Source organism: Marmota flaviventris, chromosome 9 (genome assembly GCF_047511675.1).
Source record: "Marmota flaviventris isolate mMarFla1 chromosome 9, mMarFla1.hap1, whole genome shotgun sequence".
Taxonomy (NCBI): Eukaryota; Metazoa; Chordata; class Mammalia; order Rodentia; family Sciuridae; genus Marmota; species Marmota flaviventris.
In genome coordinates this window covers 123,791,148-123,808,224 of record NC_092506.1, presented here as the reverse complement: position 1 = coordinate 123,808,224, position 17,077 = coordinate 123,791,148, and the positions used below count along the sequence as shown (strand labels likewise).

At 33.2% G+C, this 17,077-nt stretch overlaps 1 protein-coding gene across 1 annotated transcript in view; it reads left to right on the top strand.

Annotated features, from left to right (window-relative positions):
- The window catches only part of LOC139707011 (cadherin-18-like), a 146,533-nt gene extending 131,317 nt beyond the window's left edge, over window positions 1-15,216 (top strand). Inside the window, 3 exon segments of the mRNA XM_071617004.1 lie at window positions 5,500-5,563; window positions 5,565-5,740; window positions 14,726-15,216. Of these exon segments, the coding sequence (XP_071473105.1) occupies window positions 5,500-5,563; window positions 5,565-5,740; window positions 14,726-15,216 (731 nt within the window).
- The last annotated feature ends 1,861 nt before the right edge of the window (window positions 15,217-17,077 follow it).

Below are 17,077 nucleotides of genomic sequence, written 5' to 3'. Positions count from 1 at the left end.
TAAAATTCTGTTTTTATCCACAGGGTTTCAAGAGAACATTTAGAGATTTCTCTTTGTCCTAAACAAAATGGTGCACACATAATTCACCCTGCCTTACAAATCAAGCACCACACATCCTCTAATAGATGAGCCAGCTACTACTCCCTGCTGAGTCACTTATCTCCTGTCAGAGAAGAGAGCCTAACACAGTGCTTTCATTCCTCCCTGGCTCTCCTTTCTCTACCAGTCAAATCTCAGATTCTTCACTTGCTTACATTTACTCACATGCATTGGACAGAGTAGCACTGTGCTTTATCAAAAATTAGACACTTGAGTCTTGACTATTGGGAAGTTAAAATCCATATACAGTCTTAATCATAAAGTAGAAAACTCTGAATTTCAACACTAGAGAATTTTTTAGTGGACATTTAACTTTAAATAAAAGAATATGCTTTTGTTTCCTCTTTCTGAGTTGTGTCAGGTCATACTGCATCAAACTTTTTATACCTTTGTAATGATAAAAATATAAATAAAGGAAAGTTGATTCATATGTACCAAGCCAAAAAAAATAAAAGTAGAAGAACAAAATAAAGTTACTGCTAATTTTACTATTCCATGTTCCATTCCACTTTATTTTGCCTTCTTCTCTTGGAAATGTAGGTTCCACTCTTTTACTTAAATTCTTTCTTTGGTATGAATTATACGGTGCTAGGTGCTATAGTAACTTGACCCTTCCTCTGCATTAAGGAAGGTGAAACTTTAAACAGTCTGAAAAAGAGAATTATGCATACAGTAAAACTCTCTAAAGATTTACACTCACAACTTTCTACAGGGTTTATAATTTTAGAGACTTTTAACAGTTTCTTCTACTTTGGCTAATCCATTAGTTGCTAATAATAATGCTATTTATTAAATATCTGTTATAAATATTAGGTAGATGATTTCTCTTATAGTTCATATTCTTATTGTTGTGCTGCTATCCTTGCCTTTTCTTCTGAAATTGCATTTTTGCAATATGTTGATGAACGATTTTGTATCTTGAGTTTAATTTTTTTCTTTATTATACCCCTCCACTTCTAAATTTACATGTATGCAAATGTATGTGTTATTTATGAGATTTGCTGATAGTCTTCAAGGTTTATATTTGTTTTATATGCATTTATTTAATTTTTAGTCTTAGTTATGCAGTCTTTATATGAGAGCTTACATATAACAGAGATGTAATTAATGACAAAGAAAGATTGAAGAGTTTTAAAAATTCTGACAATAGATGAGAGCTTCTCTGCAGCAAGAGATATTTTCTTATTGTGAGGTAAAGAACAGGCATCACAAAGAAACTCAGAAAAGCTACTGTGTGACATCTGATAAAGAATAAATATGAATACAAATAAATGTCAATAGATTAATTTCTAATCTCCTCTGAGAGCATAGTATAAGTTTCTCTATGAACTAAGTGGGGTCAATTAAATGGCTATAACCTTTTTCCAGCATTATTTATGAATCTGAAGGAAGAATTTTTATACAATGGATGGTTGTGTTTATGCAGAATTTAAAGATTATCAAGAAGGAGTGTGGCAGATGGTCAACAGGATGACATTCCAGGGTGCAAATCAGAACGTAATGACATATTGGATCATGCATTTGTGGTTTGGCAGACAGACAAGTGAGGCCACAAGGATGTTTACAAACTCAAATGAACAGGAAGATTCCAGAGTCTGAAAATTGAGCTTAGGGTCATTCTGGGATTGACAGAGAGGAAGTCAGGCAAAACAAGAGAAAGAATAAGCACATAGCAAAGAACATACTGAGCTCCTGCTGCTGAAGTGCTGCAAGTTATGTATAGCTCATTTTGGTTTTAATTTCTTAACACATGCCAATGTAATAAGAAACTGTAATAGAAGAGAAGTTCCTGCTGATTGTCGCTCAAATTACTATTTATCAAGCACCGATCATATGAAAGGAATGTTGCTGGAAACCGCAATAGCATTGTTTATTTCATGGGTTCTAATAATAATTAAATTATAAATTGTTCATATCATTGCTGAAGGGTTAGAGAAAAATGAAACTAAAATATGATCTCCCGTTTTTTGCCCATCTGAAATTCTCCATAATTTGCCACCTAAAATATATATTTTATTGTATATTCTTATTTAGATTAAGATATTCAGTTTTGTCATTCCAAATGTCCTTGAATGTTAGTTCAATACATTAACTGGACTGGCTTCACAAATAAGTGTTCTAAAATACTCTCTCTTCATCCAAGCCATTGAGGGTTCAAACTAAGAACCAAGTCTGGATGCACATTATTAGCAATTGCTTATTATTGAAAATTAATACACAGCACTTCCCATCCACACATGTTCTATCCTTCAATGTTTTCCCTTTATTAATCTTATGTTAATGATTTTTAACTTGACTATCTCTTAAGACTTTCTATAATATTTTTAAGTATATTTGAAATTTTAGAGATTTCTTATTGCCCTTGTAGCCTAAGTTTCATTTTCACCAAGACATACATTTTTATTTTGATATGTACACATACACATGATATATCTCAATAAATATGATCTACATACCCAGACATGACATAAACCATATGATTTATATGCTCACACATGATATGGGACTCCATATGAATATGATCCATATATAAACACGATATAGACTTCCAGTTGGATTTGATCTATAAATGTACTTGTGATATATATGTGTACATGAATATAAACCTATACATGCATGCATTTATATATGTATTTTTCTTACCACTTTCATGTTCTTCCTCATGTTCATAGATTTCTTATTCAAGTTCTTGAGGCTTCTGCCAAGCACATTTTTTGCAGTTCCATTGAAGTACAGACTATCCCTTGTCAAGAGCTCATTATCTGTTGAGGCCTTTCTAGGTGGGAAGTTCTTTGCTTCCTAAATCCTCTCTTCTTTTCAAAAGCTAAACACTCAACTGCAAAAAAAAAGGAAAAAAATGTCTCCATGTCATAGGGTTTTCTATTTTCTATTTAGGAGCTAAAAGTGCACTTCCACAGGCATATTCTGGTTTTCTTTTGTTTGGAATCACATTTGTGGCTGCATTTTCAACAATTATCCACTTTAATAATGTAAACTGTCAGCTAGGCTGGAGCCATAAGATATTCCATATCTACCAGAATGGCTGTTACCATGTTAATCTACATGTCATTATTTATGTCGCTCAAATCCAGTAACAAGTGTCTTGCCCCTCTCCTAAGAATAGTTGTGTAATTCTCAAACATATTTGTGCACATAAACACTTAGCTCAAACATGTTCTTTCTATTAAGGAATTAAAATAGAGACAACTTTATGTTAATCATAACAAAGCATCCAACTGGGAGATCTGATTTTTATGGAAGATCAGGTTTCCTGTGGAATAACCCATGATTGCTATGGTGCATACAAATAATGCATACACGTATATATCTCATCCTCTTCTTTTTCTATTCTGTGACCTGTTTCAGAATACACATTTGATATGGTTTTTAAATTCTTCTTTCACCAGATAAGAAAATCCTTTTCAATTTCTCATTGAACTATTTACTTTTCCTATACATCATCAGTGACATAATTATATATATATATATATATATATCCTTTTCAATTTCTCATTGAACTATTTACTTTTCCTATACATCTTCAGTGACATAATTATATATATATATATATATATATATATATATATATATATATATATATGTGTGTGTGTGTGTGTGTGTGTATTTATATGTATATTTTTCCATTTAATTCTCTATATTATATTAAATATTTGTAAATTAATTATATTTCTATTGCATTTACTTAGAACATTCAATCAAGAAAATATTATATGGTATAGTATTATTACTATCAAATTACCTATATTAAAAAAAGAATTCTAATTTTCATAATAAAAATCATTGACTTGAGAAAGAGAATCCCTAAATATAAATGTCCAATGGTGCACTCACATTTTTAGTGCAAAATAATTAACTCAGGTATAGTCATAGGCTGAGTTCCCTGTGATGCTGACTCTGAATTGGAGTTTAGAGTGCAGGATGTTCATGAATCTGATATATATATATATATATATATATATATATATATATATATATATATATATATATATATATATATATAAATTGTACAGAGTAAGTTTCTTTTTTTTCAATACTGTGGGTTGAACCCAGAGACACTTTAACACTGAGCTTCATTCCCTGCCTTTTTAAATTAGAAATAAGGTCTTGCTAAGTTTCATAGAAACCTTTCTAAATTGCTGAGTTTGACCTCAAAGTTTCAATCCTCCTGCCTTAGCCTCTCATGTTGCTGGGATTACACATTTGTATCACAATGCCTGGCTAAGATTCTGTGCAGTTTTAATGCTTCTCAATGGCTGACCCCATGACAAAGCTCTTAAGCTAAACTTATCTTTCAATATATCAGCATTTGGTGGTAAATGTTCTGAATATTCTAACCTTTCATGAGGAAGTCACTGAAAGTTGTGACCTAGGGTCAGGTGATAGTTTATAGGTAGAGCAATAAGTCTTTCCCAGAAGGGTATCTGAACAGTATATCCAAGTGTGTACCATGGGATCTTTTCACTCATAGACATTCTGGGAAGAGAAATAACAATGGTAAAATATTATATGATATATACATTTCAGTACATCAATATTAATTGGTGACAAATTGACCAAGATGTGATATTACAATTTTGATCAGGATTCTAGAATGTATCAAAGTGTGTCCTGTGTGGTTTGATATAAATTATACTCTACGACTCTGTCCATTTATTTTAAACTACTTATTTATAATACAAATTATTTTCTCCAATACAATAAAGATTTTAGCAACCACTTTCATATGATGTTGTATGGATTGATCAATATGTATCATGCCCACATTTCTTATAGTACATAACATTTAAAAATCACATAAAATAGAACTATTTGGTCACCTTTAACTTCCATGTGGTGTATTCACTCTGACAAAAGTGCATCATATTATAGTTAAGTTTTTAAGTTTATCAATCTATGTGGTGTTTTCATAGAAATATCATCTGTATCAGTGGTTCTTAGACATTTTTAATGTATTGAAATCTCCTGAATAGTTTGCTGAAGTACAGATATCTGTTGCTGTCATTTGAAGTAAGAGTCTAGGTTTGGGGTGATCCTCCTAGTTCACAACAAAGACTAGGATCCATTTGCTTCAGGCCATTTCTATGCCTTAAGTATTTTAGCTGCTAAGTAAGTCCATATTCAAAATGGCTTTGTCTCTTCCCTGCTGTCCTCCCATGACTTCACCATTCCATCAGTTTGGCTCTATTAACTACTCAAATAATTTTCTCAATTGAACTATGAATTTTAGCTATTCCTTAAAAATTTCCCCTTCATGTTCCCTTGGCCATTTTGTGAGTTAAAAAAAAAAATCACACATATCCGTTTTATCCATTAAAGGAAATGTGAATCTTTAATGGCAGCTTCACTAAGTATATTTTGTTTTGCTTATGTCTATCATAGATAACACAGCCAGCATTCTAACAAGGCGGAGGAGATTTAGTCGAACTATTCAGGATGTGTATTATGATCTCTGATGGTGGAATCCCCTCTTTCAGCAGCAGCAGCACCCTCACCATCAGGGTTTGTGCATGGGAGAGAGATGGGCGCGTGCGGACCTGTCATGCAGAAGCCTTCCTGTCCTCGGCTGGTTTGAGTACAGGATCCCTAATCGCTATCCTTCTCTGTGTTGTCATTCTCCTGGGTAAGTCATTCTACAGCCTAAGGTGGTACAATGGCAGTTCTGAATGGGAGTAAATTGTATTCTTGAAATATAAGGATTACAAAGGCATAATGGGGATAATAAAACATGGCTGCACATATTCTAATAAATTAAATTTTACAAATCTGTAATCTGGAACTAATTTGATTCAAAACTTGGGAAAGAGTTGGAATATCAGCAACATATGAAATCTAAGAGAAAAAGTTTTGAAAGTATGTATTTTAGAAAAATTAATAGTAAGATATTCTAAGTCCCATTTGGAAAGAACTTTTCAATTAATTTCTGGGAACAGAAAGACATTGTTTTAATATGTCTAGGACCTACCCTGCTTAGCTCAGCCAAGGTCAGCCCACTTGGGTCTTATAGCCATAGTATAAATAAGCACAGAAATTTAATATACAGTATGAGGACTAGAGTTAATAATAACATGGTTTTATATCGATAAAAAATGTCAAAAAAGTAGATTTTAAGTTGTTTTAGCACACACACATGAAAAGGGGGTAAATGTGAGATGAAGAATATGTTAATTTGCTTGATAATAGTTATCATGTCACTGGATAGTAATATATTCAAATATCATGTTTACATCACAGACATATACAATAAAGTAAATCTGATAACCAAATAAGAATATAAAAGTCTTATAGAAACTTCTGTAATTCCCAAATATCAGTTAATCATCAATGTTAGCTGAGTTTAACATATTCATTCTAAGACACTGTAACCTGAAATATCATATATTTTATTAAATTCAATTATATTATATTGAATACTGTAAGATTTTCTCGAATCTGAGATTTGCATTGCATTTTATTTTATTAAAAAATCCAGTTTTATATTAGCTCTTGTTATATTCTAATGGATGTTAGATGTGTATTCTAAACCTCATCACATCTATATTTCAAACTGATATTATCTCAAACTTTTAGATCTTATTTAAGACAGACACAATATAAAGAAAGAAAGAAAAAAGAAAGAAAGTAAGATAGTACACCCAGATTTTGTAACAATAAAGGTAGATATGAGCCGTTTTTTCTACATAGTTTAGAGTGCATATGTGTTTGTCTTCCAGTGTGTACCCACTTCCTCCTTTCCATTAGAGACTTATTTGTGACCTTTCTTGGTAGTGTGCACATGTGAAAAAAAAAAAAAAAAACACTGTATTTTTTGTTAAGACTAGGGTATTCCCACAAAGAATATTCCAGGTTTTGTTCCTGGGAGGAAGATAACCTGCTTGCATAGATGGTGAAGAGAGTAAGTTGGAATGAGGCTGACGAGGAGAAGGAACATAAGAAGCATGTGTGAGAAAATGTAAAGCTATTGTGTATCTGAAAAAAATGGGGGTTTGCTGCAGGTGTGTAGACTGGATTAAAACAGGAGAGTCTCATTGTAAACTTGGCAAGTGGAAAAGATCACAGTGACTGAATTGAAGAAAAAAATCTCATGGTGCTAAGAGAATAACAGGGGAGTAGTCTTCCTCTGACATGGCATGAATTGGATCAGCACATTTTGAGTTAAGTTGAAAAAAAGTGAATAATATCAAAATATGATAAATACCTTTGATAACTTAGATGTCTGAGTAAGTTGGAACAGTATCAAACAGGGCTATTTGTCTATTCATCTCTTGCTGAGTGTATACCCTGTTTCTCCCTTAGTTATGCAATGGATTAATCCATTTTGGTTAAATTACATAGCAAAAATAAAAAAAAAAATACAGAGAGTAAAGAGTAGAACTGAGCTGTGTGAAACTTCAAAGTGATTGCCATGTCAGGAGGGATGAGATAAGAGAGGACAGAAAAGAAATCAGAAAGATAGAAATTTAGTCAAGTACAGTGTCACAAATGTACATGGGAAAGAGTGTTGATGGGAATAGAGCACTGTGATACACACTGAATCTATTCAATGTCAAAAACTGCTCACAAGTTCAACAATTTGTACCTAAAAATTATTGTTTGCACTTAGCAACCAGAAACATGCATAATTTGTGCAACACCATAACAAGAGCTGTTTCACTGTGGTAGGATCTTTTAAAGTGTTAAGTCAGCTTCCCTTTCTATGAAACAGTGTCTGATAAGAAGCACTTAAAGGATGAAAAGTATATTTTGGATCCTAGATTCAAAGATGTAGTGCTTAGTCAGCCAAATCCATTGCTCTGTGTCTAAGATGGAGAAAAGCATAATGATGGAAGACTATGGCCAACAAATGTGGCTCAGTTTAAGCCACTGGGAAAACAGAGAGAGAACAAGTAATCAGTGATACCAGTGACCTATATCTTCAAGCTATACCCTACCTGCTTATAATTATCACTGAGTACAGTAATACTTTCAAGTTATTAAAAGATGAAATGGATTAATCCACTGCTTAACTGACAACTCTCATAAACTAATCATTTCACCTCTGGTTGGTACCTCACTGTCTCCCATGCCTTTGGGAACAACTCATATTCAAATCGTAATATATAGTAAATGCATGGTACATAAGGAAAAGAGGGAAATCAGGCTTTAAAAATTTATTTATTAGTCATAACTGCTATTGTCCTTATGTATTTTTGTCGCAGTCCGGCTGCAGCAAACTAACCGGGGGTGACAAACAACTTGTGTAGATTGATACAGCAGGAGTAGGAGCCATTTATTGTAGGACAGGAGTGGTATTTATATATTCCACACAGCTTATCTTAATTAGCGTAAACTAGATACATCAGTCAACCAATAAGGAATCTCCACACTTAATGGCTCCCTGGTGTTACTTCACAAACCACTCCCTCTGGCAATATGCCAGGCGCCATCCAGACCTGTTTACAGACTCTAACATTCCCCTGGCAAAATGCCAGGCGCCATCCTGACTTGTTTACAGACTCTAACATTTGCCAGGCGCCATCCTGACTTATTTACAGACTCTAACATATTTTGTTTTTCTCCATAAAATTAAAAAAAGAAAAAACACAAACACACACAAAAAAAACACATCCAAAACAGAAAATAAAGTCATACAGCAGCAACAGAACACTGGATCCCCTTAGAGTTCTTAACTGAAGTCACAGAGAATAAAAGTTTATGATTTTAATATAAATTATTTAAAAAAATATTTTTCTTTGTTCTTTTTAGTTATAAATGACAGTAGAATATATTTTTACATATACTACATACATGGAGTATAACTTCCAATTTTTGTGGTTATACATGATGGGGAGACACACTGGTAAAACTTTTTAATTTTGAATGATAGGTTATTTGTGATCTTCAATTTTGTTTTCATTTATCATCATACAACCATTACCATTAAATATGATAAATAATTAAATGTATTGAAAAAAATCAATATACAGTTTTAAATTGTGTTATTCTAATAACATTTTAATAATTCATAAGAATAATACTTCATTTAATTAACATTTATAAAAATATATTTTATCTTGTAAGGATAATTATTAGAACATTTGTACATTTTATATTCTCTGTCAAGAATAATAAAACACATTTTCTATTTGGTGTGTTTGATATTTTTATATCAATACTCAAATATGTTTTATGCTTTTATCTAAATATTTTATAATTCTTTCTTAAGTTAAGGTTTAATCAATTTTTAATGACAAAGTAATTTTTATTGCTAATGGCATTGTAAGGTTTTATTCTTTTCAGAAAATATCTGGACAACAGACACAGAATGTAATTAGAATGTAATGTATTAGACTTCATGGAAAATATATGCAATACCAACACTAGCAAGACATTACAACCTGAAATTCTAAAATAACATTCCACCCTAATGGCTATACCAATTATGAAATTAATATTTTAATATTGAAAACATATTTTAATTATCAGTTTCAGTTCATAAATTTGGCATTGGTTGTACTTATAATTACCTGATTTGGGTGACCCATTTCAGATCCTCTTGTTTTTAATCCTGAACCTGTGAATATGAGGTTTCTGATAAAAGAATCATGTAAACTCAGCTGTTAAATATTTCTATGCTCATTTTTTATGTGATTTTGCAATTTAAATATGTTCTAATTTTAGGCAAAAATCTATTGCTTATCTGAAAATAGTGCTTGGAAACCAAAAGCCTAACTTTAAACCGTACATGTACATTTTGTGAGAACCGTTATTTACTGTTGAGAGCACTTTTTATAGACCCTTTTAATCAGAAGAATGGCAGAGAATGTGGAGTGGGACTTCATGATGTATTTGGAGCTTGTTGTTGAATAGCAGAAACTGGAGCCCACAGTTTATTTTATTTTATTTTATTTTTTAAGAGAGAGAGAGAGGAGATTTTTTTTAATATTTATTTTTAGTTTTTGATGGACACAATATATTTATTTTATTTTTATGTGGTACTGAGGATCGAACCCAGTGCCCCTCGCATGCCAGGAGAGTGCGTTACCACTTGAACCACATCCCCAGCCCCACAGTTTTTATTTCTTCTTTTTAGTTATACATGACAGTAGAGTATGTTTTGACATATTCATACAAACATGGAGTATATCTTATTCTAATTAGAATCCCAGTCTTGCAGATGTATGTGTTGTATTCATATATATACAAAAGAAAGGTTATGTCAGATTAGTTTTACTGTCTTTCCTATTCCTATATCCCCTCCCTTCCTTTCGCATCCTCCTTTGTCTAATCAACTGAACATCTTTGTTCCCCATCTCTGCAACCTTGCTGTGTGTTAACATCTACATATCAGTGGTATGTCTGACCTTTGGTGTTTGGGGATTGGTTTATTTCACTTAGTATGACAGTCTCCAGGTTCATCCATGTAATGGCAAATGTCATAAGTTCATTCTATATGGCTGAGTAGCATTCCATTGTGTGCATATATCACATTTTCTTTATCAATTCATCTATTGAAGGGCACCTAGGTTGGTTCCATGGGTTGGCTATTGCAAATTGTGCTGCTGTAAGCATTGATGTGGCTGCATCACTGTAAAATACTGATTTTAACTCCTTTAGATAAGAGAAGTGGCCTAAGTGGGTAAAATGGTGGTTCTTTTCCTAGGTTTTGAAGAATCTCCGTAATGCTTTCCACAGTAGTTACATGGATTTGTAGTCCCACCTGCAATGTGTGAGTGTAACGTTTTCCCCACATCCTTCACAATATTTATTCTTGATTCTTGCCACTCTGACTAGAATGAGGGGAAATCTCAGTGTAGTTTTATTTTTTATTTCTCTAATTGCTAGAGATATTGAATATTTTTATAATGTATTTGTTTATAGTTTGTATTTCTTCTTTTGAGAAGTGTGTGTCTAGTTCCTTTTCCCATTTATTGATTGGGTTGTTTGTTTATTTGGTGTTAAGTTTTTTAGTTCTGAGGAGCAGGTGGCAAAGATTTTCTCCCATTCTGTAGACTCTCTCTTCATGTTCTTGATTGTTTCCTTTGCTGTGAATATGCTTGTTAGTTTGATACCATCCCATTTATTGACTTTTAATTTTTCTTCTTGAACTTTAGGAGTCTTGTTGAGGAAGTCAGTTCCCAAACCATCAAGTTGAAGTGTTGGGCCTACTTTTTCTTCTAATAGGTGCAGGATCTCTGGTCTAATATTTAGGTCTTTGATTCACTTTGTGTTGAGTTTTATTCAGGGTGATAGATATGGGATCAATTTCATTCTGCTACATATGAATTTTCAGTTTTCCCAGCACTATTTGTTGAAGAAGTTAACTTTTCTCCAGTGTATGTTTTTGGCTCCTATGTCTAGTATGAGTGGTACTTTGTATAATATGCATGATTGGAGAGATTAAATTGGGGAGGGGTCATTTTAATATTTTCATTTGAGTTCCAGATTTTTAAAATAAGAATATGATTGTCAAATCTCCCTATGTAATTATTTTCTGCACTTATCATCTTAAAATATACTTTGGTATTACGATTTTTTGAGACATAATTTAGTTCAAACTATTCATAAGTAAATTAGGAGTCTAATATTCTTAATAGCCATGAGCTGATTTTTAAAAAAATATTTAAAATAAATTTCCACTAAGGCTACTACTATTCATGAAGGTTCATTAAAGCCTTCACAAAGATTATTCTTTTGCCCATCTACATAAGAATTGTCTGTAGAGTATTTGCATTGTGCCAACTGCCACAAATATCTGCTAAAAACAAGTGGGAGAGTGCATCAGGAACACACATGTGAACTGGGTTTCAGCTTGCTTCAGTGGGTAGATTTGACTAGAGGAACCATATGTCCATGTACACCCTGAGGTCCTAATATGATGATAATAAACATCCTATTTCTCTTAAGAGTATGACAGTCTATGTTATTATTTATGTTTTGATATTATATTAAGCTGGAATGTAGCAATTCTATGAATCACTGTTTACTAGCAATAACTACCTAGAAAAGAGTGCACTGTAAATATAAAAATGTTCAAGCATCTAGCATCTATATGTTGAATGAGAAGATAAGAAATTTTTTTTCAAAACTTTTGGAGAATAAGCAAATATAAACCATCATAATAAAAAACATAGCATTACCCCCACATTTCACTCACCAAGTATGATACATACACAAGAATTGAAGCATTGCACTAAGTTTGATGAAGGATGAAAATAATCTCCATAATTCCATAATAGAATTGATTAAATCTTTCCTATTATGCATGTACATAAATTTCTTTGAAATCAATAGCTAACCATTTCACCATAAAATAAAATAACTAGATTTATTAATGAAAGTAAGAATTTTCACTATAATGAATTAAGTAGTCTGTAGAAATAAGACATCCAATCTCGAACAGCCTCCTCATTTATTCATAAATATGAGCAGAAATTTTCAGTGAAGTGATAAATCTTCACCTCTGCATAAAATGAAGTTAGTTACTTGATGATGTGTTTAGGGCTTTGACTTAGAAAACTGAGAGGTGGATTTAAAGAAAAAAGTACACAGTGGTATTAAATGCATATTTATTTCATTGAGTAAAAGTAATTTTCCCCCAAATAAAAGGAATAAACATTTTTAAAGTTTAAATATAATTGGAGATGGCAGATAAAATGTAATGAACCCAGTTAATGTGAATTTCAGATAAAAGTATGTGTATACACACACACACACACACACACACACACAGCAGATAAAAGTATGTGTATATGCTCTCACCCTGTAAAAAAATGTAGAGTGCAATAATATAATATTTTGGACATATATGGCATATATGTGCTTTCTGCAATATTTTGGTATGTATAAATCCCAAATACTATATGAGGTTTACTTAATTAACATATAATAATATATAATAGTGTGTATTGTGTATGTTATCATCTCACATTTACATATAATTGAATATCCTGCTTTTTAATTTTCATTTGATGAATCGAATTATCTGAAATGGCATTTGAATGCACTTCCTTAATTAGTACAATGTAAAGAACCATGTATAGACTGTAGTGTACTCTATTGTGCCTGAAGACAGTGTATCCAAAGTTCAAGTGAGATAATCCTTTCTATTTGGTGTGAATTTAATATCTCAAACAGAAAGATTTAAAATCCTGAGAATTGGCCAAAGCGAAGTGCCCAAGGTTCATTTCTATTACTTTATCTGGTGATTGCAACATCACTGTTAATTTTAACCCACCATATTTGTTGAGAACTATCCTAAACCACTGTCCAACAGGTCACTTAGCTCCTTATTCTATATGTTTGAAAAAAAAAAGTAGAACACTTGCCGCAGTCTGGCTGGGCACAAATGCCGCAGTCTGGCTGGGCACACAATCACGAGCCACCACACAGCTTGTAGATTCAAGCAGCAACTCTTTATTCCCGAACTCACACCAGCCGTCTACAATCACGTTCTGGGGAAATCCACGTTCTCTGCCCAAATCCATGTTCTCTGCCCAAATCACCCTCCACTGGGCTTCTATCTCCAAAATATACTGGCTGAATCCCATGAGAACTCAAGGGGAACTCAGGCAGCAGGATACGCCCTATTCCCAGCAGGAATAATCTTAAACCTTAAACCTGGAACCTAAACTGGGAACGCCCTAAACACGATTATCTTAAAACCGGGAACACCCTAATCTGCCTTGGTCCTTGAGCAAGGTCACCTACATTCAATGTCACTGCAACATGTCAGCAACATGGGGTACGCTGGCAAGGAAATTGTCATACCTACTTGGCTAATGGCTCCCAGCAAACACTGTTCTGGAAATATCATTGCTTCTGGTGTGAGAAGTCACAGAGTGCTAGCCCTTTCACCTACCCTCTATGGGAACAATTCTTTCTATCTTAATACACTTTTCTGCATCCAGCTTCTTCATTGTTTAATTGAGTAAAGCCAAAGTTGAGGATTAAATAAATAAGGTATGTGAAGAACATTCACAAACTAAAAAAGATACAATATAAACATATAAAATATATGAAAATAAAATTTATGTTGTGTCCAAATAAAGTAACATTCTTTTGCAACTTGATAGGGTAAATGCATTTTTATTGTCTGATACAATAAAAGGTACTGAACAAGGGAGATCAGCCTTATACAATATTATTTCTTTACTCTTTAGCAAGACATCAAATATCAAAGGGTAAAAGTAGAGGCCCCTTCTTTGAATTTTAAAGGAACTCAATACATCCTGTCTTTGGTGTCTTCACCTAAAATGATTAAGTATCTATTGATAGACAAACACATTATGTTATTTTTTTCATTCAAAATTCAATTATTTTTCCACCATTTGTTTCTGTCACATTAGACACAGAATAGTTTTTCAGTAGTCTGATTCAAGAAACCTGAGTTCCTAAGCCTGATGAAATAAGATCTGCAATTCACAATGTTCCATGGGGATGATCATTTTGTTACATTCTTAGGGCATTAAAATACCTTGAGGTGTTATTCAGGATGCACAGGTGAATGCTGTGATGCAGTGCCAGCTGAGTGCTAGAGTGTGGTGACAGGCATAGTAAATTGCTGATGTCAGATCTCCACGAATTTTCCTTTCCCCTAACTGTTTATCCTTTTTTCATTCTTCTTCAGCAATTGTAGTACTTTTTATCACCTTGAGGCACAGCAAAAAAGAGCCATTGATCATTTCAGAAGAGGATGTGCGAGAGAATGTGGTCACCTATGATGATGAGGAAGGTGGGGAGGAAGACACTGAGGCCTTTGACATCACCGCATTGAGGAACCCTTCTGCAGCTGAGGAGCTCAAATACCGGAGGGACATCCGACCTGAAGTGAAGCTCACTCCCAGGCACCAGACACTGTCCACCCTGGAAAGTATAGATGTTCAGGAGTTCATAAAGCAAAGACTGGCAGAAGCAGACCTAGATCCCAGTGTTCCTCCATATGATTCTCTTCAGACTTATGCCTATGAGGGTCAGAGATCAGAAGCTGGATCTATCAGCTCACTGGATTCAGCAACGACACAATCAGACCAGGATTATCAGTACCTTGGAGACTGGGGGCCTGAGTTTAAAAAGTTAGCTGAACTCTATGGAGAAATAGATTCTGAAAGAACAACTTAGGGGGCCAATTCTTAAAACCTTGTGGAATCTGCTTCCTCAGCAAGTGGAGACATAACCTCAGCAATGACAAAGCATAACCATGGAAACAGTACTTGAACTGAGCAAGCTGTACACAGCTCCTGTAGAAACAAGTGCCCTTTCTACAATCCAAACTGGGTTATTTAATTGGAAGAAAGCAAAATATAAAAGAAAAATGCAGAGAAAAATCTGCTGTCCTTGTGTATATTTTCAATTGCTCAATAAAGTCTGTGGTACTGTTTAATTAAGAATACCTGAAAAAAAGCCAAACATGAATATTTGTTTCAATATTTTGTGATTTCTTTTTTCCTAAAGCAAAACTACAAAAAGGGGCTCAAAATCACTGACATGCACCGTACTGAGCAGGAGACAATAGTCTCTGTCTCATCTGCCCTCCTTTATTTTAACATGAGATCCCCCCCATTTTTTTTTAATAAATAGAATGAATTGTTGAAGGTATACTCTGAAAATCTGATACGTCAGGGAAAGATTTATTTTATAAATAGATACAAACCTTATCCTTTACAAAATGTTGAGGAACTTTTTATTTTTTTCCCTTTATTTTAGAAAACTGAAATCAGCCAAAATTTTTGCTTCAGTCTTAATTCATTTTCCATTTTCATCATAGACAGTCATCAAAAATATGTACCTCACATGTTATCATAGTCTAAAAGGACTATTTTTCAAGTAGCATAAACATAGACTCATTGTTGACTTATTCTTTACACTGGTTCAGACTTATCAGTACTTACATGTTTGATGTCTACAGAGGAATATGTAGGACTGGGTACAAAAAGTAGGAGTTTCACACTTATTATCATTGGACACATGCCTGAATGTCTCTGAAATTCAGGGTCCAAAAGTGCAAGATAGAAATGGACTGACTTCCCTGCTTACCTCACAGGGCTGTTGTGAGGATCAAGCATCTGTAAAACTGCTTTACCCACTGCAAAGGATTCTGCTCCATACATGTTTGCAGACACTAATTTTCTAATTCCATTAACTTATAAATATATATTTACATACATTTTACATAAAATATTATATTATCATGGAAGAATGTCATGAAATCATCAACAGTGATGTTACTGTTTAAGTAAATATGTAATGCATAAGTCTATTTATTTTAATATTTTCCTAAACAATCTAATTTTCTTAATATTTCTTGGGGATTTTTGTTTTTCAAATTGTTTTGGGTAATGTTTTGTTTTTGTGTGTTGCTCTTGATCTCGAAGTAAATATTCATAGCATAATAAGTTTGATTTTCTAAGTGATCCCATCTGTATATTCAGTTAAACTAGAATTTCTAAATTCATGAAATGCAAATTATTTGATGGGAAAATTTTTCTTTGCACTTTAATTTTTTTTCATGATCTAGTGTTTCCAAAATCACATGACATTTTGTGTAATTCTACCCATGTGCAAAATTTTGGATTTTGCCTCATGTCACAGCTGCCCTGCACTATCATATTTCATTTTTGAGGTATGGGAAGAAAGTAAATTTAATTTGAATAATTCTCAATTTGTGTTTTAAGCCTGAGGAATAAAATGTAGTTTAAGGTTTTTACAACATTTTAGATTTCCAGATGCTGCTTTATCATTTTTTACATCATAATGGTGTGTGTTCTGGTGTAGAGCATGAATCCAAAGAGACATGAGGGCCTCGGGGAAGAGCCTATGGACACACAGGCTCTGATTATGCTAACGCTGGACTACTTTAGTCCTGAAAGGAGAGAAAACCTCAGAGATCGACTATGACCCTGATGTCTTGACTTTCCCATTCCAAAAGGAGGAGAAACATCAGGATTCTGAAGTTTATCAGGCGTTTGAATTTAGATTTTGA